This window comes from Lepidothrix coronata, unplaced genomic scaffold (assembly GCF_001604755.1).
Source record: "Lepidothrix coronata isolate B3197 unplaced genomic scaffold, Lepidothrix_coronata-1.0 Scaffold33, whole genome shotgun sequence".
Taxonomy (NCBI): Eukaryota; Metazoa; Chordata; class Aves; order Passeriformes; family Pipridae; genus Lepidothrix; species Lepidothrix coronata.
Genome location: NW_016690213.1, coordinates 153,643 through 176,877, shown reverse-complemented (window position 1 = coordinate 176,877; position 23,235 = coordinate 153,643). Strand labels below are relative to the sequence as shown.

At 40.5% G+C, this 23,235-nt stretch overlaps 1 protein-coding gene across 3 annotated transcripts in view; it reads left to right on the top strand.

Annotated features, from left to right (window-relative positions):
• SMYD2 (SET and MYND domain containing 2) overlaps positions 1-22,068 on the top strand; it is a 29,595-nt gene extending 7,527 nt beyond the window's left edge. For 2 of the 3 annotated variants that reach the window (XM_017811704.1, XM_017811706.1), the window contains exons 3-12: positions 2,768-2,878; positions 4,459-4,519; positions 6,972-7,096; positions 10,711-10,778; positions 12,472-12,574; positions 14,947-15,057; positions 16,812-16,932; positions 17,136-17,310; positions 18,736-18,844; positions 20,870-22,068. In XM_017811704.1, coding sequence (XP_017667193.1) covers positions 2,768-2,878; positions 4,459-4,519; positions 6,972-7,096; positions 10,711-10,778; positions 12,472-12,574; positions 14,947-15,057; positions 16,812-16,932; positions 17,136-17,310; positions 18,736-18,844; positions 20,870-20,950 — 1,065 coding nt within the window. In that variant the 3' untranslated portion in view covers positions 20,951-22,068. The remainder of the gene's footprint in view (positions 1-2,767; positions 2,879-4,458; positions 4,520-6,971; positions 7,097-10,710; positions 10,779-12,471; positions 12,575-14,946; positions 15,058-16,811; positions 16,933-17,135; positions 17,311-18,735; positions 18,845-20,869) is intronic. The other variant, XM_017811705.1, reaches the window with a different exon arrangement.
• The last annotated feature ends 1,167 nt before the right edge of the window (positions 22,069-23,235 follow it).

Genomic DNA, 23,235 nt, shown 5'->3' with positions numbered 1-23,235 from the left:
AACCCCTGCACTGGCTTGCCCATAATTTCTGTCTGGTATTTGTGTCTGTTTCTTTTCGATTGAGTGAAATACAACAGAGTTTTTATATTGTATTGAAAAGTCTATGTGAGAAAGGAGGTGCAAGGACATTTGTTTGGACTTGAGTCTTTTTTTTTTTTTTGAGTATTACATTTTGGGTTTTGTTGTTTTTTTTCTGTGTTGAGCTATAAAAGACAGTGTTCTGGCAATTAATCCAGTAGTCCTGGACTGTGGAATCTTTTTGAAGAACTTGGTGAAGAAGAGTGTTTCCATGCTTTGATGTGGAAAGCATAAGCTTTAAAGAACTTCCCTTCCAAAAATGTTGTCACTCCTAAATGAAAGGAGAAATACTGTGGAGGTAATGAAAATAGGAAGAAAATACCATTAATATAGCGTTAGGGATTCAGCTAGAACAATGCTACTTGTTATAATTCAAACTACGTGGAGGAAAATGTGGAAAAGAATGCAAAATGCAGTCCTGCTGTGATTGCAAGGAAAGCTGCTGTCATAGTGTTTCCATCCCAGGTATTACTCAGTCATCAGTACTTTCTCTTTTTGTGGTGTTTCAGGCTTTTATCTCATTTCACACAATTCGGCCGCATCTTGTCCCTTTAACCTCCCTACTAGTTCATATAACTCAGTATGATTCTGCCTGGGGAAAGATTTTAATTAACGATGTGTAAAGAATAAAGGGACAAAAGGATTTTTAAAAACACTGCTTCAAGACAGGCACATGATTTTGCATTTTGATTTTTGGTTTGTAACTTCTCCTGTTTATTTAACCAACGTGCATGGATTTGAATCCTGCAAAACTTCAGGTTCTCTGCCTTCACTTTTTGAACACCCAACTATCATCCTAAAGTTAGTTGGTGTCATGTGTGTGCAAAGAAGAGGTGAAAGATGAGATTTCCCTCTGTCTCTTCTTAATCTTTAGCCTGTGGATTCCTAACCAAAGGCTATCAGGAATTTTCCAGAAAAAAGTCTTGGGGCATACATAGGAAATGGGTCTCTCTGGGGATACGTTTTATAATGTGACAGCTGTAGGAGAGTTGAGAGTGTAATTTCACATGACATGATTAGAGTGTAATATACTATTTTGGTTCTGGTCTGTATTGCCACATCCTTATGCTTCTTATTTCAAGCAGCCTGTATGTAGGTTTTTTTGGAAGCACCTTACTGAGATGTCAAGGACAATGGAGTTGACATTGTGAGGGGTTGAATACCTTTGCACTGCTTCGAATCCTACACAAAGCTGGGGCAGGTGCTTACCTTTCTTTTCCTAATAAAATAAATTCCTAAAGCTGTCCATGCCCAGGGGAGTTAAAATAGCTGATTTCAGTGGAAGAATTTTTGGTGTAGTAACTCTGAAATTAGTGCTCTCAGCTTTTGTTTTGATCTGCAAAACCTGTGATAAGTTAACCAGCCAAGGCAGAAGACACTGAGGGTTCTGATTCTGCTGACTGTTTAAGAGCCTTGGGTTGTTCTATGTAGCCTACAGCTGTAGTTTCCACAGGAAATCCATTTCCCAGTAAACATGTATCATATTTACTGGTCCTGTGTAGATGTTTTAGATAGCCTCAAATGTGTCTCTCCAGTGTCTCAAATGCCTCTTGCCTTTAGTGGTTAGGCAGCTGGGGGAAACTGTGTTCCTCCTGTTCCTGCCACTCAGTCACTGTGGTGGGGCATATTATTCAAGTTTTTTTAATTATTTTTAAAAATTTTAGGGGAGTGGGCCAACACAAGGTGTGTGATACTGGGTGAATTACAGTAAGGGAACTCAAGAGCATTTTGGAAGCTGCAAAAAGGTTTTCAAGTTTTCACTTGAGTCTGGTATGAAAACAAAACATGGTGCTCTCTGTGCAGACAGAACACTATAGGTCTGTTCTAACAGTGCTATAAATGTGTGTTTGGGATGAGATATAGCAATTAATAACTGTGCTTTGCTTGACTATTCGAGTGAATGAATAAAATGAAATTTGATGCAGTCTGAGGATGGCCTGTGCCAGTGCAGATTCTTAATATGTGATTCTGTGCTATCCTTTGAAAGATTCTGTGGCTTTGGATGAAACTTGTAGAGTGCCAAAAGCCGGTGCTTTGTGCCATCAGTCCAAGTGTTACTGTATGTTCAGCTAGGACTATGCTATACATTCTTAACTAAAATGTGTTTGCCCATATTGGTGTGTCTTCATTGTCGAGCTGTACTCTTATTCTTCAACATTAAGGAAAAAATCTGATATTTTTATTCAGAAGATTTGGGTTTGACCCTATATACACCGATTCTTGCAGTGACTGTGAATCCATTGACTTCAGAGGCATTACTCCTGATTACACCAGGGTTGTCTCAGTATGAGGGGCCAAGGTATTAAATGGAAATGAACCCAATAAAGCCATCAAGCTCAGACCTACTCTGTCCTCACGTGCTTGATCTGAACAATAAGAACTGGTGATTTATAAATCCTGTTGTCTGTTTGCTTCTTTGTCATTTAATTCTTTTTTTTCCATTGAGTAAATGAAGATGTTCTGACCTTGGCTCATCCCATGTGAATTTGTTTGAAAAAAGCAGGATAGCTGTACCCCTTAAATATGACTTAAGCTTTTGTTCAGATTTAGTGAGCGTCATCTTATTTTTTTTAAAGGAAACACATTTGACTTGACCTCTAGGATCTGGCAGGACTTGCTTCATTCCCTTTTTCATCACTTTATCTCCATGGCTTTTTTTCTTTTTAGTTGTATTTTTCTATGTTTTCAGAAGGAAGACTGGCCAATGCACAAGCTTGAGTGTGCTTCCATGTGCACTTTCGGGCAGAACTGGAGTCCCTCAGAGACCGTGAGACTAACGGCGAGGATCCTTGCCAAACAGGTGAGCAAGAGGCTTGACTTGGGAGGTATGCTCCTACTCTGGGTGCCAGAGAAGGCAGGAAAATGAAAATTGACCGACAGTAACTGTCCCTGCAAAGCACATACGTTCAAGTTTCCTGTGTACAGAGCATGAGCAGCTGAACAAACTGACCATCAGAGCACTGCAGCAGCGTCAGGGCCACCGTAGCCCAGCTGGAGACTTTTGAGGGAAGCTAACAAAAGGCTAGTGAGGTCTTAAGGTGTGTAGCTATAACTTATGTCTTAAGGTACTGTTGAACAGAGTCTGGAGATGTTTACTGATAGTGTTTCAGCCTCTGTTCCAATAGATTTGAGCTCCGGGTTACATTTGTGAGCTGGCACCAAGGCCACATGGATGACAAGAAGGAATAGTGAAACTTGGTATATATGGCTAAATTCGGAGGAATGCTTCTAGTGTTATCTGGCTGCAGGCACTGACATGTTTATGAAGCAGTTGCCTGTTGTAGTATTTTTCAGCTATAGTTGCATAGTTTTATGTAGCATACAACTCCCAGTACATTTGTGAGTCAATAACACCTCTGAGGTATTCAGGTATAAACATTTATCATTGAGTTGACTGGTGAAAGCCAGAGTTTAGGTGAGAAATCTCAGACCCTTGGTCTTTGAAGAAAAAGAATATTATGAGTAACAAAAGAAGATTGCATTGGGAACGCTCCATTTCACTGTTCCCTAACTATGAGGATAACACAAGTGCTTACAGGGAGGGAATGGGATTCATGAGTTTCAAGGTTATGCTGTGTATCTTTGTAGAGGTCTAAACTCTCTGCAAAAACAAATCCTCTTTGGAGCATATTTGTGTGATTGAGGTCTGCTTATGTGACAAGGGCAATCTGGATACTGTACATAGGGAGGATTTTGGTGGCCTGCTGGGAAGGTACCTGCATACTTGCTGTGTGTGTATATGTGTGTGTGAATATACGTGTGTGTGACTTAATTAAAGCATAGTTTAGTGATGATCCACAAACAAAATCGAACGTTAATGACAAAAAGTCACTGGAGTAAATTTGTGCTTTTATCGCTTACGGGGGGGAGAACCCTACATGTCATATAAAAGCTAAATATGCAAACCACAGTCCCTGAACCTCAGCTGCTGGGCCACCTGCAAAGCCATATTTAATGGACAAGATTACAAAGCAGTGGCCTTAGGCCAACAGTGGAGCGTTGCTTTTGAACTCTGTCAACAGTCAGTTTATTCACTTTCCTCAAAGCAAAGCCTGTCTTCTGCCTGCTTGCTATTGTTAGCAGCTTTCTGGGTGTCTAGAACAAAGCAAATGACATATTTAAAATACTGTTCAGTTTATGTATATAAATTTGATAGGAGTTAATCTTTGGCTGCCTAATTTGGGGTGGAGAGAATATTTCTATACCTTTACTGAGAGCAGTCAATTTAACTCATTGCTGTTCATCAACTTTTATAAATTCCATGCAGTGTGGATTTGGGTTTGTCTTACACTTAGGAGTTCCCAACTTATGAATGAATGAGTACACAAAACTGCCAAATTAAAACATTTTCTTACTGTTTTTTCCTCCCCTTATTGTTAGAGAACTCACCCTGAAAGAACACACTCAGAGAAGCTACTTGCTGTAAAAGAGTTTGAATCACGTAAGTAAAAAAGGCTTGCAGGTAAGCTTAGACTTAACTGTATTAATGATTTGTTTCCCCTGGCCCCACTCCATGGAAACCTTTCAGAGCATCCCACCCCTGTTGTAAGAAAGGAGCAAACAAAGAGAATTGTGGTTCCTCATTTTTTTGAAAGTGCAGTACTCTTATTTCTTTTTTTTTTCTTGGTTGCTTGTGGGGGCTGTGAAACAAAGGTGAAAACCTAGACAGAATTAATTATGTAGCATGCATACATCTTGCTTCTCTGGTACTCTAGTGTCTTTTGAGAATTGTAATGTTGTAAAATTAAAATAGCTGGTATTTGTTACCAGGAGGCATAAAATCAGAGACAGCACAGTTGCTTGATGGTGACAGTGACTAAGGGGCTAATTGCAGAACCCTCTGGACTGTGCTTCAGTATCTGTCACTGCCAGTCAAATCTGACATGTTATATATGATTGTGTTGAAATTCCATGTCCTAAATGCTCTAAAATAATCCAAGGAAGGAGATGAGACAACGACTTGCTTTTAACTGGAAAACTGCTGTTTATGTCTGGTAAGGCAGAGTTACGAGTTGACCAACTAGGGGCCCAGTGACCATCCTGGGCACAGTTTTCACTGGTCTATTGTTTCTCTTTCTTGGTGCTTGGTACACAGAGACAATAGGTTATATATTCACATTTCTCACGCTGATGGCTTCCAAAGCCTTTTAAAAAATGCTGAATAAATGTAGTCATTGCTAGCACTCAAGGTAGCAGAGTAACCAAGCGCAGCAAGATTACAATCTTGCTTCCTGAACAAAAGCTCCTGTCACTGCCGTTGGGACAATTGGGGAACAAGGGGGGAAAATGCCAACATTTAACTTTGTCTAAGGCAAGGATAATTTTTACAGGTAAGTTGATAGGATTGAGGCTGAGGAGAATATGGGTTAGTATATGCTTCTGCATTGCAGCTTGTCTTTAGTAACTTATTATTTGGGTGCTAAAAGGCTGAAATGTTTTTTTTCTGTTGCAGTGTCCCACTTGTCCTCTAGAAGCCTTTGTTTTGTTAATAAGCATCCCTGTTCCTTCTGCCTTTTTGACTCATCTCATCTCTTAGCACACCTTTACCATGGTCAGGAACTGCCTTACACTTTGCAACACCCTACAAAGGAGAGGAAAATGCATCTGGCTGTCAGCTGGAAGCTCAAAATTTCTTATTTCTGATTTGTTCTTATTCTCATCAAATCATCCCATTTCATTTTCCTCCGTGTTTTTCGTGACTCACCTATCATTCACATCTGCTTTACAAATAATTTCCTCCTTCTTCCACTGTTGTGAATCCTTCACTCTTCCTACACATTTTGCTCTCCACTATTATTTTGAGTTGGAGAGAGGAAATGGTTGAGTTGCTGGCTCTCAGTGCAGGAGAGAGCTTATAACACTGTCACTGCGAGAGAGAGGATTAGGAACAAACTTCCCAACACTTTGCTCTTGAGGAGAGAGAGAGGGGACCAGGAGTATACCTGATCATTTAGCTTGCTCTGTATGGACCAGGCAGGAAAAGATTCAGTGGCCACAACTTTGTATGAGGGTAAATCTCTAAAGAAGCCTATAATGGAATACAGTTGGAAGGTATGCAAGGACATTTCCACTGATATTCCTGCTGTCTCCTATTAGCCTTAGATATCTGCAGGTTAAACACACCTTCGTTGATGGTGAACCCCCAGCCCATGGAGCTATGGGTATTCTCAGTCACTGTTACCTCCTAAAGCAGGTGCCTGCAACAGGTCAGGTATATTGCATTCCTGGGCACCCTTGTGTTATCCTCCTCTTGCTGCAGAGAGAACCCCTGTGACTAGCCCCAGTGTTGTTGCTAGATCCCTGTCACATGTGGCCACGAATAGTTGGACCCTCTCTGCTAGGAAAGACCATGTCTTTTAAAAGCACATGCTCTTAGCAGGAGTTTGGGCTTGTTGGTGCTGATAAGAATAGGTCTGTATGAGAAAGTTTTGCTTTATAAGTGTACTTTAAGACAAGTGACCTTAAGTATGACTTGATACCACCATAGATACCACATAGCTCATAAGGTTGTTTTAGGCAGCTGGGGATAGCTACCCACAGTTGATAGGCTTCTAGAGGGCCAGGGCTGGCTGGGCTGTTTGCTAGAGTTAACAAATGCACTTTGAAGACTATAACCCTTCTCCCAAGAAAGGGAAATTTATGTCCAATGGCCTGCTAATTTAGAGATGTTAGAAAATGCTTTTTAATCCTTCATGTTCTTGTAGTGCACATGTGGCTTTGGCAGAAGCAGTGTAGTATTTATGGAAGAACAGGCTCTTTGCATTAATTCCAAGTAGCCTGTCCTTGGCGGGGGGGTGTGGTGTTTAAGTCTGGGCCTGTTCTAACCTAAGTCTAGCTGCAGTGCATGGGGGAGTTTTTCTGTTACTGAAATGGAATGTGTTCTTTGTCCACAGACATTGACAAACTAGACAATGAAAAGAGAGAGCTGATTCAGAACGACATTGCTGCTCTTCATCACTTTTACTCAAAGCACTTGGAGTACCCTGACAATGCTGCCCTTGTAGTTCTCTTTGCACAAGTAAGTTGGCTAGAGCATAGCCTGCTTAGGTGGATGGTGCTGTAGGAGTTTAGCTTTTGTGAAAGGGGGAATGTTAACGGCAACAGAAATGGTAGCTCTTTAGTTATCTTAGTGTGCTTGGTGGAGAAGATCAGCTTCGTTGAGCAGAAGTGGCTGGATGTGCCCCATTTCCATAGCGAGGGGAGAAACTCTTGTCTGCAGACTTTCTGTGAGATGCTTTTCAAACACTAAAGAAGAAGAGAAACAGCCTTTATTAAACCCTATCAAAGTTAGGCTTTTGTGGGCCAAGCTGTTGTTGAACTAACATGGAAGGCTGCTGGCCTGAGACCCTGCAGAGGCAAATGCTTCATTCAGGCTTCAGATTTGTGGAAATCCTTGCTGGTCAGGTCATCATTGTGTTTGACCTTCACAGGGAGTAAACTTCAGAGAAGTAGAAAGAGCAGCCTACAACTTTTATCTGGCGTGTGGCTTTTAAGTGTAGTCAGGTGGTTTGCCCATCTGGAGACATGAAGGAAAGACAGGATATCTTGTCAGGTAACTTCTGATATGTCACTTCTTTTTTTCTCGCCTACTTTTCATATGCATCTAAATTGAATGTATTGTAGTGCATGGAATAATACACCGGTGGAATACTGAAAGATCCATTTTCTTCTTTTTCCGTCTTCACTGCTAGTTTTAAACTTAAGTGTCTGAGTAAAAAGTTTAATATTTTGAGGTGGGGGCAAATGCTGACTATTGTGATGAAAGCTGAGATGGCAATACCCTGGTTGGTAGAGCTGAGCTGGGCATCTACCAACAAGGAGGCACAGTTACTATTTCCTTAAAACAGAGGTACTCTTATTCTGTAGGGTAGTGGTTCTTTAATATGTTTAGTGTCTGCTTATCATCCATTATGTTGTTTTTAATTTCCTTTAAATGGCAAGGTTTTTTTATCTTCTGAAGACTTTACAATTTATTTGTCAGAGGGATACTTTAAAGACATCAGTACAAACAGTTCCTTGTGGTGCTTCTGAATATTTCTGTTAGAATGTAGCCAGAATCCTCAAAGATAACATTATTTTTGCTTCATGTCCTGGACTAGCTTTACCAGGTCATGGTACTTAAACTGACTTCTCTGAACTGCTGACTCCTAGATCTGATATTCCATCCAGTCTTCTCTATAGATGTATGTCAACCTTAGGTGTAACCCTAAGCTCATCCTGATCATCAGGTAACTATCTACCACTGTGGACATTAAAATTTTTTGAACTAAAGTCTCCAGAAGTTATCTGGATGTTTCTCAGAAGTGTTTTAAAAGGATAAAACCTTTTGAGGCATAAATCTTTCTAGAACAAAGGGAGGCATGTTTGTACTTGGTAGGTACAAATAAGTTTTCTAATAATTAGTTAACTTGACCTAAAACCAGTAGTATGGCTATGTTGCTGCTCCTTTGTTTAGCTTCAACACTTACTCTGGCCTCATGTGGTCTTCTTTGCCTCCTGCATTTGGCAATGTTTGTCCCTGTGGCTCAAGGCAGTCATTTGGGACTTGAATATCTCTAACTCCTTGCTCATTGCGTTTAATGGGCTTTGCCTGATGTTCTTCCTTACACAGTGTAATTGGTCCTTTTGAGTGTAGTAAAGTTTTTTTTGTCCGAAATCCTTGTGTTTCACTGCTCTCTTCCGCAGGTGTTGGCATCATTCTGCTCTCTTTTGCCCCTGTGGAACACAGCTCTTCCTCCTCAGTCTCATCTTGCCATACTCTTCAAACAGTTTCTCTCTTGTCTCAAGTTCCAGCATCTCATCCTTTCCTTGAAGATCTTGCATTTTGTGCCTCCCTTTGTGTGTTCACTTTTCCACTATTGGGAACAGCATTGAGCTCCAATATTTTGCTGATGTGTCTTTATTCCCTTTGCTTTGCCTTTTTTAGTCATGCATTGATCTGGTGAAACCAGTGATATCTCATCCCTTCTAATCCCTCCTCTTGTGTCATTTCTGTTATGATGCCTTCATGAAGTGTGTTGTCTCTGGCTTAGTGGAGGGAAGTTGATAACTCACTGCATATTTTTAAATATTTCCATGTGATTCAGAACCATCAAGTTGTTCAGCATGTCAGCCTTTGTAGCCTTATGTTCTTACTTGCTGTTGATATTATCTTTCCTTTGTATTGTTTTTGTATTGAGCAATTGCATTTTGGTTTTGGCTAGTGCAGTAGCATGCTGGTCTTGAGAGACAGGGAACCTTTGGATGCTATATTGCTAAAAATATCAGGATAAAGATCAAGCAAAGATACTGGTGAGTGAATCAGAGAAACAGGGTAGTTTCCTTAATTGTGAACTCATCCTGAACAGTTCATACCTGAGGAGTGGCTTTGGGAAGTATTTGTGTATTTCTAAAATCCAATCCAAGATACATTTCAGCTTGTGGGACATATCACTTTGCATGGTGAGCAACCTGGTCTAGTGGAAGGTGTCTCTGCCTCTGGGGATTAGGAGAAAAAAATGGGATTGGAACTTGATGCTCTGTAAGGTCTCTTCTGAGCTAAACCATTCTATGGTTCTGTGATTATTGTGATTATCAACCCTTCCAGAACAAATACTTGCACTGTACTTGATTGACTGTTCCTATGTCCATTGTAGCTTCAGCTGAACTTGACCATGTGATAGCAGTTGTTTTAGTGTTTTACTGGTGCTTTCATAAAAATGTTGATGTTTGTAGGCAGATGATGGTGAATGTGGAGAAGGTTTTCTTCATGTTGGTATGTATGTGACTTGAAGTGGAAGTGGAAAAAAGTACTTGACTGAGGTGCATTTTGACCACTTAAAGTGATACAAACCACATGAAACAAAGCTGAAAGTCCTGTAAGATTCCTTTGAGTTGTGTGAGAATAAAAGTAAGAAGGTTTTAAAACCTGCTTGAATCTCTTCTGTAAGAGAGTTTTGTGAACAAGCTCTTTTGATCCTGTGTCTGTTTAAATTAGGAATGTACTTCCTCTCATACTCTGTCCTTTTTCTGTCCCCTCCTATTCTGTGTCTTTGTTAGGTTTAAGTCTTTCTCACTGCTTTTGTTGTTTTAGTATGTGCTTTAGCTGTAGCTGATATGTGCAGTCTTTGATGAAAGATGTCGTTGTGGCAGGTCCCTGCAACATGTTCCACCAAAGCTCTGTACTGCCCCAACCCGGCTGAGTTTGCCACCGTTTATTCCCACACTGCTCCTGGCATATGTAGTTCTGCTTTGGCCCTTTACTTGTCAAGGCCAGATGAAGTCTCTTTGCCCTGTGTCAGGGTGAGGCTTTGTTTCATGTTTGCAATGGTCTTGATTTGTCTGACGCTTTTTAGTGCTCTTTTCAAGCTCCGCTTCTCTTGGTTGACCTTCCAAGGAGCAATCCACTAGATGCTGTGTCCTGAGCAGGTGTGAGTGTTGGACTGTCAATTTTTTAATATCCTGTGCATTCTTTTGGATAGGGACTTTGTTTTCACTTCAGGTAGCTCCCTGTGAGTACTGGGAAGGTGGATAGAAAATTGTAAGCAAATTGCTGCAATCGTGTTTGACGTGTGAGAGTGTGACGTGTGAGTGTGGAGCATGGAGCACTCAGCTGACCAGGAGCTGATCCAGCATCTTTCTCTTTTTGCTTAGGTTAACTGTAATGGCTTCACAATTGAAGATGAAGAACTGTCTCATTTGGGATCAGCCATATTTCCTGAGTAGGTTGATTTTAATATTTTAAAAAATAAAATTAACTAATTTAAAAACAAATAAAGGAAGTAGATGCCTACCAAAAGAAATTAATTAACCACTCAATTTGTCTTGTTTTAAATATCTTTATTTGGCCAATAAAATGTGGCAAATTATTTGCAGCAGTTTTTCTTAAAAATGTGGTAATTTTGGTAAAATTGACTTGTCATTTGTTTTGTAACTTAGATTGTGAACTGTATTCAGGCTGACAGGAAACTGACTTACTTGGCTAGCAGGTTCTGGACAGGGACATCAAAGCCAAATGAAAAGGATTGCAGGTGACTTGCTGTATTCCCAGCTTTCTGTTTTGGCTGGGTATAAATCCTTCACCTGATGCTTTCTGAATAGTATCCCTTCTTCCTTTGTTCCCTCACAAACAGTAAATCCCTTTCATAACTTCTTTGAGCTTCCTTGCTACGACAGTGCAAAAAAAAAGTATGAGCTTCTTAGCTTTACAAATATACTGCAGGTGTTAAGTATTAGCTGTGGTTTGTGGACAGGGGAGCACAGCTCTCTTTAAGGCCAAGGAACATTTCTTCCATTTTTAAGTCTGTCCTTCCTACTTAATGTTGTAGCAAAGGAGGGTATTTTCTGCTCCTGATCTTTGCACAGCCTGTATGAAGGTATTAGCACTGTGTGCTTACTTTGGCTTCCTGGTGGGACTTAGATTACTCGTAGCTTATCTATGTCAAAGTAACCTGAAACCTACAGATGCCCAGTTAAAGCAGGATGTGATTTTGCCAAGTGCTGCACACAGAGAGTAGTAGCTAGTCCTTGCTTCACAGATTCTCCTTCTCTAAGCAAGCCTGTTTGAAGTTCATATCCTGATCTACAGATTGGAAATTAATGCCTTGAAATTCGCAGGATCAAAGTCATTGTGGGGAGAGCAGAGTATTAAACCAGGGTGTTCTTGAAACATGTCCAACACCATCCTTTGTAAATGCTCAGTATACAAGAGTCAGATATTTTGTATGTAGCAGTTATGCCTGTGAGCTAAAAAGACTGAAGAGGCAATTGTTATTTTGCTAGATTGGAAGAGAAAGAACTAAAATTACACATTTCATCTGAAATAAGGCTTTCTCCAGGCTTGGTAATAAAGTGGATTCTTTGCTGTCCAGGTTTTTGTCTAAGTCATATGCTTGTGTAACAGGTCAAGATCTCTTCCCTCCCACTTCAAACATGAAAGATGTTTACATTTGCATAGAAGCCAGTTAAAATTTTAACACCCATCTTAAGTCATGATGCAGCAAAAACTTTTGTTTTCCTATATTTGCTTGTTTCCTTTTAGGTTAAACGTGTTTCTTTTTCTTTCTCCTCTGAGGAAAACAGTCTGTGTGTCATGCTGGTAGTAAAGCTATGTGAACATCCTTGTCATCTGTCCTATAGCGATGTAAGAATGGGAAAAGAATAACTTGCCTAGTACTGCAAGAATAGGATTTAAAAATTGTAATGTTTCATTAGCACAGCCATTCTCCATATCGTTAGAATAAATAACAGTACAACATATTTTTCCAAGGTTACCTTCATATTAAGCCTCAGAATAAAAACAGCTTACAGAGACTGACTCTTTCAGACTTACTTGTTTTGTGAAGTGGTGCTTGACTTTTTACCTTTTACTTGTGGTGGTGGTTGGGGAAAACATTTACTTTTCCTCTTTTGCAGTGTTGCATTGATGAACCATAGCTGTTGCCCAAATGTGATTGTGACTTACAAGGGAACCTTGGCTGAAGTCAGAGCTGTTAAAGAGATTGAGCCTGGAGAGGAGGTAAATGCACAGTGTTTGAATGTACTCTGTACTCATGCATTCTAAAAGTAGAATCCATTCTGTTTTTCAGGGTTCATTTCAATTAGATGACAATTTAATAATAGGGAGTAAGGATCTCCTTGTTTCTCAGAGGAGTGTAAGATGGTGCTTTGGAAAAGTTAGGGTGGCTCTGGAGGACTGTAGTCATTGTTGGAGGCAGTATCCAATTTTGTGCTAAAACAAGGGAAGGGCACCTGCAGCAGTCACTGTGTATCTGCCAGCCTCTCTCTCAGTTTACCCATCTGTAAAATGAGGCTGAGTTTACTGATGTTTGGCTGGTGCTTTGAAATTCCAAGATCAAAGCAAATTATTACTGCTATAATAGTTCCCAGTATAATAGTAATGTATTGAAATTGAAGCCAGAATAAACAAGGTAAATGGGTACAGATAAGTCCTCTGACTTCTGTTTGGACAGAGCATCCACAAAACATGGGATTTGGTCATATCACTTCAGTGGCATTTGCTGGGAAGTCACAGATGAGCAAAAGCGTGTTTTTAGGCAGAGTGAAACTGAACAGTGATGGTTAAAATTCTGTGAAATGGAGTAAGGCTCTGGATGTACCTTGAAACTTTTTCAGTCAAATAACGAACTTGGCAGGGAGTCTAAAGCAGCAGAGCAGCATTTTGCTTTAAGAAAAAGAAAAATGATGTTAAACAGACACAAGGAGGATGTTCAAATACCTTGAGAGAATGAAGATACAGAACATTCTCTGTGGGGATGGAGTTTGCATAGAGTTTCAATGGCTCATTTGTAAGTGTTAATTTAGTGGACAAAGTTAATGCTGGTCAAAATAACCTCAGATTTGATTTTTGAAAACTTCTCATTTCTGAACTGTGTGGTAGCAGCCTAGAAGAAGGGGAGGGAGGTTATTTTTTTGAATTATAGCTGTTCACCATTGTGAACAAAGTGAGTTTAGTTGCTGTGGCCAAGGGTGAAATTACTCAGGTGAGCAACTTCTTTTGATGCCATTTACTAACAATTATTTGTCTGTGATATTGGCAGCCACTGCAAATGCATTGTGGTAATGGACAAGAACTGATTCTGGTTTAAGAATTTTACCGTGGATGCACAGAGCGTATCCGGGGAGGGCGTATGGTGAGAGGTAGAGATGTGGAGTATTCTCTTTTCTTGGCGTGTTCTTCGGGTTGAGTTCTGTCTTAGAAGCTGCATCAGCTCTCCAGGACCTCATGGCTTTTGCACATTCGCTTTTCTGACACTTCAGAATTTTCCAAACGTGAGCTCGTGGTTGTGCATGGGTGCTGTGCAGTCTCACAGCCTGTGTCTCCATCTTCAGGCGCCGTGTAGCCATTGCAGTGCAACATTTTAAAGTTTTTTTTCTGTAAATGCGGTTCCTGCATTTGACATGCTTTGAAAATATGGAAGGGAGGATAGGAATGTGGGAGAAAGTGTGAGATGACACACTCACACTTTCACTTAAGAAGAAGGTGTACTATATGAAATTACATGTAATTTTATTTTTAAAGAGAGAAACCTTAAGCATAAAGACTGAACAAAGCATTTCAAATACTATAAATGAGGAAATGGAGCTAAAGCTGTTCCTTGTCTGCAGAATGATCAACTGTACTGTGCATAGGATGTGTTTCTTGGGGGAGATCTCGTTTTAAAGGCAGAGCATTAAAGCTAGTTGCAGGGGTTCTTTTCTGAAGACCATTGAAATAGAGGAAAACTTAAGAATAGTGTATATGAAGGGCCTTTAAAATGTTCAAAAGCAGGTTTTCTTTGCTTTAAAATATTGCTGCTGAAGTAAATCTGATATTCATTCTCCTTGAACTGGAGCACTGGGCCTCTTTTCTTTTCAGAGATCTAAAGGTCTTGTCCTAAGTTTCTAAAGCTACTAGTGACTGCTGTTGCCCCATTTTTTGTAGATTTTCAGAAAGAAAAAATTGAGATTCCAGCCTCCAAAAAACCAGGCCACTGTAATTTATCCTAGGCTGGATACCTGAAATCATTATTTTACTTCTGAAAAGTAGATGTATCTTTGTAGTCTGACAGGAGCCTGAGATTTATGCTGTGATAGTTTCCTTATCCACACCTGAATCTTGCTGTCCTGGGTATAAGCCAGGGTAATATTTGAGGGAAATTCCATAACTAACAGGAAAGGAACACTTCTCTGTCAGACTGCATTCACAAATGACAACTCCCAATGCTGCCAAGAGGCTTGGAATGTGAGGGAGCAAGCAGGTGATGCGGCTGCAGGGGTCCACAAGTTGCATGAATATGTAGCACTCATACTACAGACACCAGAACTAGTAGTAATAAATATGTTTAGTGACACTACTTCTCACTAACTGCTTTGTTTTTTACTGTGTAGATTTTTAGCAGCTATATTGACCTGCTGTATCCCACAGAAGACAGAAATGACCGGTTAAGAGATTCGTATTTCTTTAATTGTGATTGCAGGGAGTGCATTACAAAAGAAAAGGTAATACAATTGGCGTGAAATATGCTTTTGACTGTCAAGGCACCTACCCGTGTCCTTAGATGTAATTTCCTATCTGGTTTAATTACATTTTGGAAAGTGGAATAATAGGGGGATGGGGGTGATGGGTTTGTTTTTCTCTCTGGAAGGCTTTCTGATACTCACTCTTTCCACTGTCATCATGACACATCAGGAAGTTTTCTGGTAGAGGCCTATCTAAAGTTGAACTACAAAGCAAAGATGAAAGCATTGTTAAAAGTAGATAATTACACTGTGTCTAGGTCACCTGACCAAAAGAATTTAGCTCAGAACTCTTTTTTTTTTTTTTTTTAAGTGTACGCTTTCTACCAACTCTCAGCAAGTAAATCTTGCCTGGGGAGCTTCTGGGGTCCTGTTCTGGGGTAGAATACTGCTGCAGTTCCTGGCTGGGGCATTTCAGTCAATTCCAGGTGAACACTGTATGACATTGCTGGATGGTTTGGAGACCCAGCAGAATCTGAGAAATGGCCTTTCCTGGAATGCCATCATATCAGTCTGCTCACGGACAGGGTGGTCCTGGGTCACAGTCCCTTGTGAATGCGCAGGGCAGAATTATGTTCATTAGACATAAGCTTGTGCCCCTCAAAGGACAATGGCAGACATCCAGACAGTGTTCCTTAAAACAAGGTGTTAGGTATTTTGAAGAAAAGCACTTGGGAAGAAGAGGCCTCTGCAACCATTTGGACCTCCTTCCCTGGAGGCCCTACAAGATCAGAGCTTTGTGTGGACCATCTGTCATTCCAGACAAGATTAGTGTGGCTGGCAGAATCTGATCCTTAAGTTCTACATCATTTTACCTCCCATTTTCACAAGGTGTCCTTTTAAGAGCTGGTTCCCAAGCTGACCAGACAACCATCTCATTTTCCTAAATGGTGTCATCCTTTGTAATTTTTTTTTCCAAAATAGTACCTAATGTTGTTGCTTCAGGTCATTCTGTTGATACCATGTTAGTTGTGTTTTTCCCCAGAGTTACCTTGATAGTTTTGCCACTGAGTTTAACGAAGCCAAGATTTCATCTGTGATTTTCAACAATGTGCTACTCTTCGAGTCACCTGTCCCTCAGTCTCCTTCAGCTCTGGAAAGAGTCCCCTGTAGCCCTCTTGGCTGGCAGATGAAATAATAAAAGAAAAGGAAATCGAGCAACAGTGTGAAGCTTAAACAGCAAAAGATTGTCTCTAGATTGCAGCTGATTCTTCATGAAGCAGTAAGGTAGATAGAAAGATAAGAGTAAGTGGAGCTGTCCAGCAGAAATAACAAAATATGTGGAAATGTGTTTTTTTTCTGCAGATATGAAGGATCCTTTTCTGCATTTAAGATCATGTTATTTTCTACAGAGCTAGATGGTAGACCTAAGGTATTTGAGCTTTTATAGCCTTAAAATTTAATTTGTTTTAATCCCTAATCTCTCAGAAGCAGTGAAATTTCTTATGTAAACCTGCTTTCATCACAAAATCAAAAAGCTCTTCGATCTTTCAAAAGAAAGGGACTTCAGGGAAGTAGAGAACGGCAGATGAACTGGAAGGCCAGAGGATTCTAGGATTCCTAGCCAAGGCTTTAGAGAAAAATTGCAGGTGCACATTCTACTTTTGTTTTTATATTCTTTGAAGGGCTTAAGTTCCCATCTGTGTCTTTTTATTAGAGTAATTTTGTGTAGCAGGTGCACCTTTATTTTTAGGGCTTGGAACTTGCCTTTGTAAGGTCCATTGTGTTTCCTTCAGGATAAAGAGAAACTGGAAATCTGCAAGCTGAATGATCCTCCATCGGCAGAGACGGTACAAGACATGATCAAATATGCCAGGAACGTGATTGAGGAATTCAGGCGAGCCAAACACTACAAATATATCCTTTGTCTCACCCTGACTCCTCTGGCTTGGTATGTGACATAAAAATCTCACCTGCTGGACTTCAGAAGTACTTGCAGGAGAAATACACTGACCAGTAGAAATTAAGCTTACCTCTGTCCTCTTTGTGTCTGAAGGCATTACCAGGTAGTTATATAATGAGAGGCCATCTATTTATTGGGTTCCTTGACTTCTTCCTACCCCCCGGTGAATTACTGGAGATCTGTGAGCTCAGCCTGGACAAGATGGGTGCAGTGTTTGAAGACAGTAATGTTTATATGTTACATATGATGTACCAGGCCATGGGTGTCTGTCTCTACGTGCAGGACTGGGAAGGTGCACTGCGTTACGGGCAAAAAATTATCAGACCATACAGGTAAATATGAGAAAGTTTTGTTTTGTTTTGTTTTTTTTTTTTTAGTGCTTTAATTCAGTAGTCTGAAGAATTAAGACAAGTTTGGGCAGAGATCACTTCTCTCAGTATGTGTTGTATAAACATGCTGCCTATGATATCACTACTAAAAAGGGAACATTAAAATGCTAGGACAGTCTTTAGTTACTATTAAAATGTGGTCTTCAGTGTAGAAGGACTGACTTTGAAATCCTTGCTTTGAGTTCTTAAAGTGATTTTGTGCCACCTTGGGTGCTGTGGTAGTTCCTCTTAGCTAGAAAAATCCTGATTTTCTTAAATATCCTAATCTTTTACTAAAGCAGAGCTTCAAATTGGATCTGCAGTCAGTATTTTGTATAAGGTCATGGAGGCAAAGCCTGTGTTGTCGTCAGCCTCCCGCAGTGTCCCAGTCCTTTCTCTCTGCAGTAGCACAGTGAGCACGGCCACAGGAGAGCAGAGCCCTGTCCCAGGGCTGGGGCCGAGCGGCAGAGGGAGCTGAAGCCGAGCTCAGCTCCTGTGCTCCGGGGAGTGCCCCAATGTCCCTGATCTCTGCTGCCCTAGAGCTGGGGGCGTGGGAGAATGCACAGGCTGAAGCCCTGTGTAGGGCAAGGCAGCACACACTGCCTCTGCAGAAAAAATTAATACTCTTTCTGATAAAATTGTCTGTGTTTTTACTGTAGTGATCTCTTTCATTAGAGCCAGCCAGTTATGCACTGTGTCTGATCCTGCCATGAATCTCCCAAACAGATTCTCGTCTTGAGACATGACTTTCTTGCCAGCTGGGGGGAGCACAAGAAAAGCTCTCCCTTTGGAGCAGATGCCAACGTAAAGTCACAGATCACTTGGCAGAGAGCAGTGATACAAAGAAGGAGCCAACATTCTCCGTCTGGGGGCTCAGTACTATTTATCTTCCCTGGGACTTGCCCAGCTCCTCTGGCTCTGAGCCTGGCATTCCAGGTCAGCTCTGCTGAACTGGACTCTGCTAGCTCAGTGTGTGCGAGTACAGAGTGGCATGTGTGCCGTACACACTGCGGAGGGCCCCTCGCTTTCCATTCCACCTACTATTGTACAATTCACAGAGCTACTTCTGCGAGTGCAGGGTGGCTCCAAAAACTCATAACAATGCAGTCTCTTTCTGTAGCTGGCTAGATTAAAACTAGTGGCAGAAAGTCATTGCCATCTGACAGCTGTTCAGAGGCATATGGTAGTTTCAGTTCAATTCCCAATTGACAGGCGTCCCCATCCTAGACACAATTGGCACTGACTCTTGGCAGTCATGGCAGAGGGGATGAGCAGTGAATGGGCAGGGGCAACGAGAGGCAGCTTCTTGCCCCCTGAGAGGGAGACGGGCTGGGAAAATGCAATGAAACTGCCAAGTTTGATAAAGCTGGTTTTCTTTCTCTCCTGCAGTAAACATTATCCCTCCTACTCGCTGAACGTTGCCTCCATGTGGCTGAAATTAGGGAGACTGTATATGGCGTTGAATAACAGAACGGCTGGAGTTAAAGCCCTGAAGAGGGTATTTATTTCCTGTTTTTTTCATTAATACTGGTTCAGACATGGGGTCATTGAAACACTCTGTGCTTCTCTGTCAGTAAGCCTGGCTTGGTGGGAAATGCACCATTTGTTAATATATTTGGTTACTGGATTTTTGGCTCAGATTTGATTTTTCTAGAGATGTAGTATAGGTCTGCTCTAGCAGACAGGGAGTTTTACCTTTTCGCAGTGGGCTGATACTGCAGCAGCTGGAGTGAGAATTATGCTTAAATATTTGCTCCAAGTTGTTCACTGAGCTAGAGCTGCACTAGTGTAAATGAAGCAGAACTATAGCTTCTCCTCATTTGCTGTGTAAGGACAGAAAAAATGCTTGGCTCTTATAAAAGGCACATAGTGTTTCATTGAAGTCTGTGATTTCTATATCCAACTTAAACTAGGCATGCTTTTGGTGGTTATTTGTTCTGGAACTAATTGATTTTTGCATAGCTGAAGGGAATTCAATGCATCTGGTAATGCTGAAATTGGCAAATACAGCATTTGGTTTTACATTTTTCTTCACCCCTTTTTATTAGTCTGTTCCTTATTCCTTAGCTTTTTATTCTTTTATTTTTTTATTAGACTGTACTATGTTTCTTGACATTTTCCCCCCTCCTGTTGTTGGACAGAAGTTTATTTTAGTTTCTTAAGCATCAGTGACTACTGTAGCATATAATGGCTCGTGGAATGTCACAATGTATTTATTTTTTCATCTTTTTAGATGCTGGCAAGTTTTTAGCCAGCAATAACAGAGGCATCCAGCCATGGTGGCAAGATGCTACAAGAATATATGCTCTAAAATTTAACTGTTACCTGGTTTGAAATTAACATAGGTTTTCCTTCCCTGTGGTGTTAAACCTTGGAATAGAAATGGGAACTGTGCCAGTAAGAGCACGGGATGGGGGGTAGGGAACTGTTAGGTAGATTTGTTGGCAGAGTTAGTTTCCTAACACAAACATTTTCTAATGACTCACTTCCAAAAGCTGTCTACAGGAACTGCCCAAAGTTATCCCAGCCCCTTATGTTTGGGATTTAGTGGAAAAACAAACCCATTGTTCTCTGTCAGTTTGTGAGCAGCTCATCCAGAAGGCCCTCCTTTCTTCTTTCGGGCAGGAGGAGGAGTGGAGTTATTTCTTGCTGCTGCTGAGGTGGAACCAAAAGCCTTTGCTGTATTGACTTAACAAATACAAGAGCATAATTGCATAAAAGTTTCCCAAGGAGAAAATGACTAAATGCTCAGAGGGCTATTCCTTGTTCTGTCTTTAAGTATTTTCAGACTTACACTGAACTTGCTTCTAGTTCTGTCTACTGCTGCCTTTTATCACATCTGCTTGGGGGTGCTGCTGTCCTTTTCTCAAGTGGAAACCTTGCCCCTGCACACACACTGCCATGAATGTGAGTAATGGCAGGAAAAGTGCAAGTCAGGGGTTTGGCTGCCTGCAGTGTTCACTCTTAGGACTGGAGCAGGCTGTAGATGAAATGGCAGGGAGTCGAGCAGTGTCTGTCTGAACCTGACAGGATTTCACTTTTTGCCTAAGACATTGCTTCCTTCCTAAAGCATTAGTAGCCCCTGGAACCAGTGGAGGGTTTACAGAATCAAGTCTGAAATGCCTTAATGTAACTTCTGCAGCAGGCCTGCACGTGTGACAGCCGAAGGATAAATTGGTAGGAACACAGCTCACTCTGAGGACTGGCTAAGTCCTCTGCCAGAATATTACCCACCGCACTTGCAGTTTTCTGTCCTGGAGCTGGTTGCATTCAAAGTAGTTTTGTCAGGAATATCATTTTGAAAGTTGCTTTGGGCTCCTTTAAGATCAAAGATGTATTCTCTGAATGTAAAACCTTTATTACTTAGTTTTGAATTTCATTTTATTTCCTACTGGGTTTATGAGTACAAGGGGACAAAAAGTAGCTAGAGGTGTCAGACTGCTTCAAACCTCTAAAGAGAATATTTATAGCCTGGTGTTATATATGAATCAATTGTGTGAATATTTTTTTTTTCTTTTCATAGGCAATTGCTATCATGGAAGTAGCACATGGGAAAGATCATCCATACATTTCAGAGATCAAAAAGGAATTAGAGGACCACTGAGCCTTTGAATCTATGCAATCCTTCAAACCTTTATTTAAAAAGCCTTGTTATGGAAACCTTCAGGAGCGCTTTGAAAAGCGGTAGAGTGAACACAGTTCTGTCCTATAATTGGAATGACAAACACACTTAGGCCTAGCTTCCTAGCTTCCACCCATCTACAATTCCCTTTTTTTTTTTCTTTTAAGGAAGCATCCATGGTTTCTTGAAGGTTATGCCTTCTGACAGATCATGTGCAAAAGTGGCCATTTTTTTCTTTAGGGATTTCAATGTGGATCTTATTTGTGTAAAGTCAATAAAGTAGTCTTGACCCCTCTTGATTCCACTTATACACTTAAATGGGTGCAATAGTTTTGTGACATCTACTTTTGCCTAAATGGTTTTGTTTAATCTGACAAATTAGCAAAAGCTGTACTTTTTTCTGTCGTGGTTTGGCATCCATTTCCTTTTTTCATGAATCATTTTTGTTTGCAGTGGCTTAGCTGAGAGAAAGGGGAAGTGGGTGATGAATTCTGCGCATTTTACAGGAAAGCCACCACTGTTCCCTCAGCCAGTTATTCTGCAGATGGGGATTCATCACAGTAAGGACCTAGAGCTCAGCACATCTTGTACAGAGAATGCTGGCACCTATCTCGGAGCTCAAAGGCTTGCACAAGACATGAACTATGCAATTTCTGGCTTTTTAGTCCCCTTCACAAGTTGAAGTGAATTTATTGCTCATATTTCCTTACAGCCATACCTTCACCTCCAGTGTATTACAACTATTCTGTTAATATGTTAGCAATTACTTTTAAAAGAGGAGCAAGAACATTTTCCGAGGAAAAAGTCCACGACTTAGCTTTATCTACCCATATATAAAACAAGAGGGTGTTGGGTTTTTTTTTCCTCTATTTAGATCAGTGGTAGGAGATTGCTTTTAAGGATGGAGGGAAAAAAAAAAAGAGCGTGGCTGTGCACTTGCAGCACCAACATTTAAATATGGTGCCCAGTAAAAGTACCTGCCCATTCCTTGCTGCTTTCACGGCTTATAAAGTATGATGAGAAAGAGAACACATCACCCTTGAGAACTTTACTGTATTTTCTTTCTTGTAAGCACTGCTCTGAAAATAAAACTGCTAGAACAAGGGTTTGTCAGCTCATTTTGCTGAAGGTTTTCATTGCTCTCCAGCCAGCAGTTGTTGCTGGAGTACATAAAACTGCACCAGATCTTAAAATTCAAGAAAGCCAAGACCATTTAACTACAGCCAAACCTAGGAAGAGGGCACTAGCTGACTATTTTTATCCTAACTTTATCTTGCCAAGTAAACCCTTGTCCAGGGAAATAGCACCTTTACTTCGGAAAGTCTATCCAGAGCCCAGACTATGCTTCAACACCAAAGAATCTGATGAGCTGAGCATGAGCCCCTATGAAACCTGGATTACTTTTTACAGAAGGTTATTCAAAGCTCACTGTGGCTCTGGCTGTGCCTATCAGTTTAACATGGGAAACCAACTCAAGTACGGTAGGTGCAAATACAAAACCTTAAGCTGGGACAGAAAAAGAACACAAGCATAGTTTTCCTTGAAAAAAAATGGTTTATTGTTTACTGTGAATATGAAGAACAGCCTTACCAAAAAACCTCAGTGACTGAAGACATTCTCATATTTGGAAAAACATATAAGAAACTATTTACACAAAGGCAGTGAAAGGGGTAAAAAATTATTGCAGTCAATTAATGCTGAATAGAACTTTTTATTATAAAAAGAGAAAGAAAGAAAAGAAACAGTGCAAAAATACTGTCAAAAGTAATCAGTTCTATACAGAAGATAAAACTGACAAGCATAAGCTTATGTACTGATATGAATAATACATTAGAATATTAAAAAATAGCATGCATAGATTTTTTTTAAAGGCTTTCAATAGCATAGAATAGCTCTGCCATTCAGCCCTAACAGGAGGGAGCAGGGGGCAGGGAGGGCATATAACTGATGTCTCATTTCTCTACAAAATGTGTACGTACAATGAGGTGGTGAGATCCAGATCACTGTTTTGTGCTAAACTGTTATGAACAGAATTACAGAACAAATGAAACAGGAAGCATCAAAATACTGAAGCAAAACAGGACAGGAAAATCCAGTGATATAAAACTTAAACATGTTATTTCATGTAACATGTTCCACACAATTACATATGGGAATATTACAGTCATCTGCATGTGTAAACTTTTTTCCTTTGTAAAATAATCAAAGAAGGGTACTTTACTAGTGAGGAAAATGTGTTTTCCATATGGAGCAATTGCAACAGGATA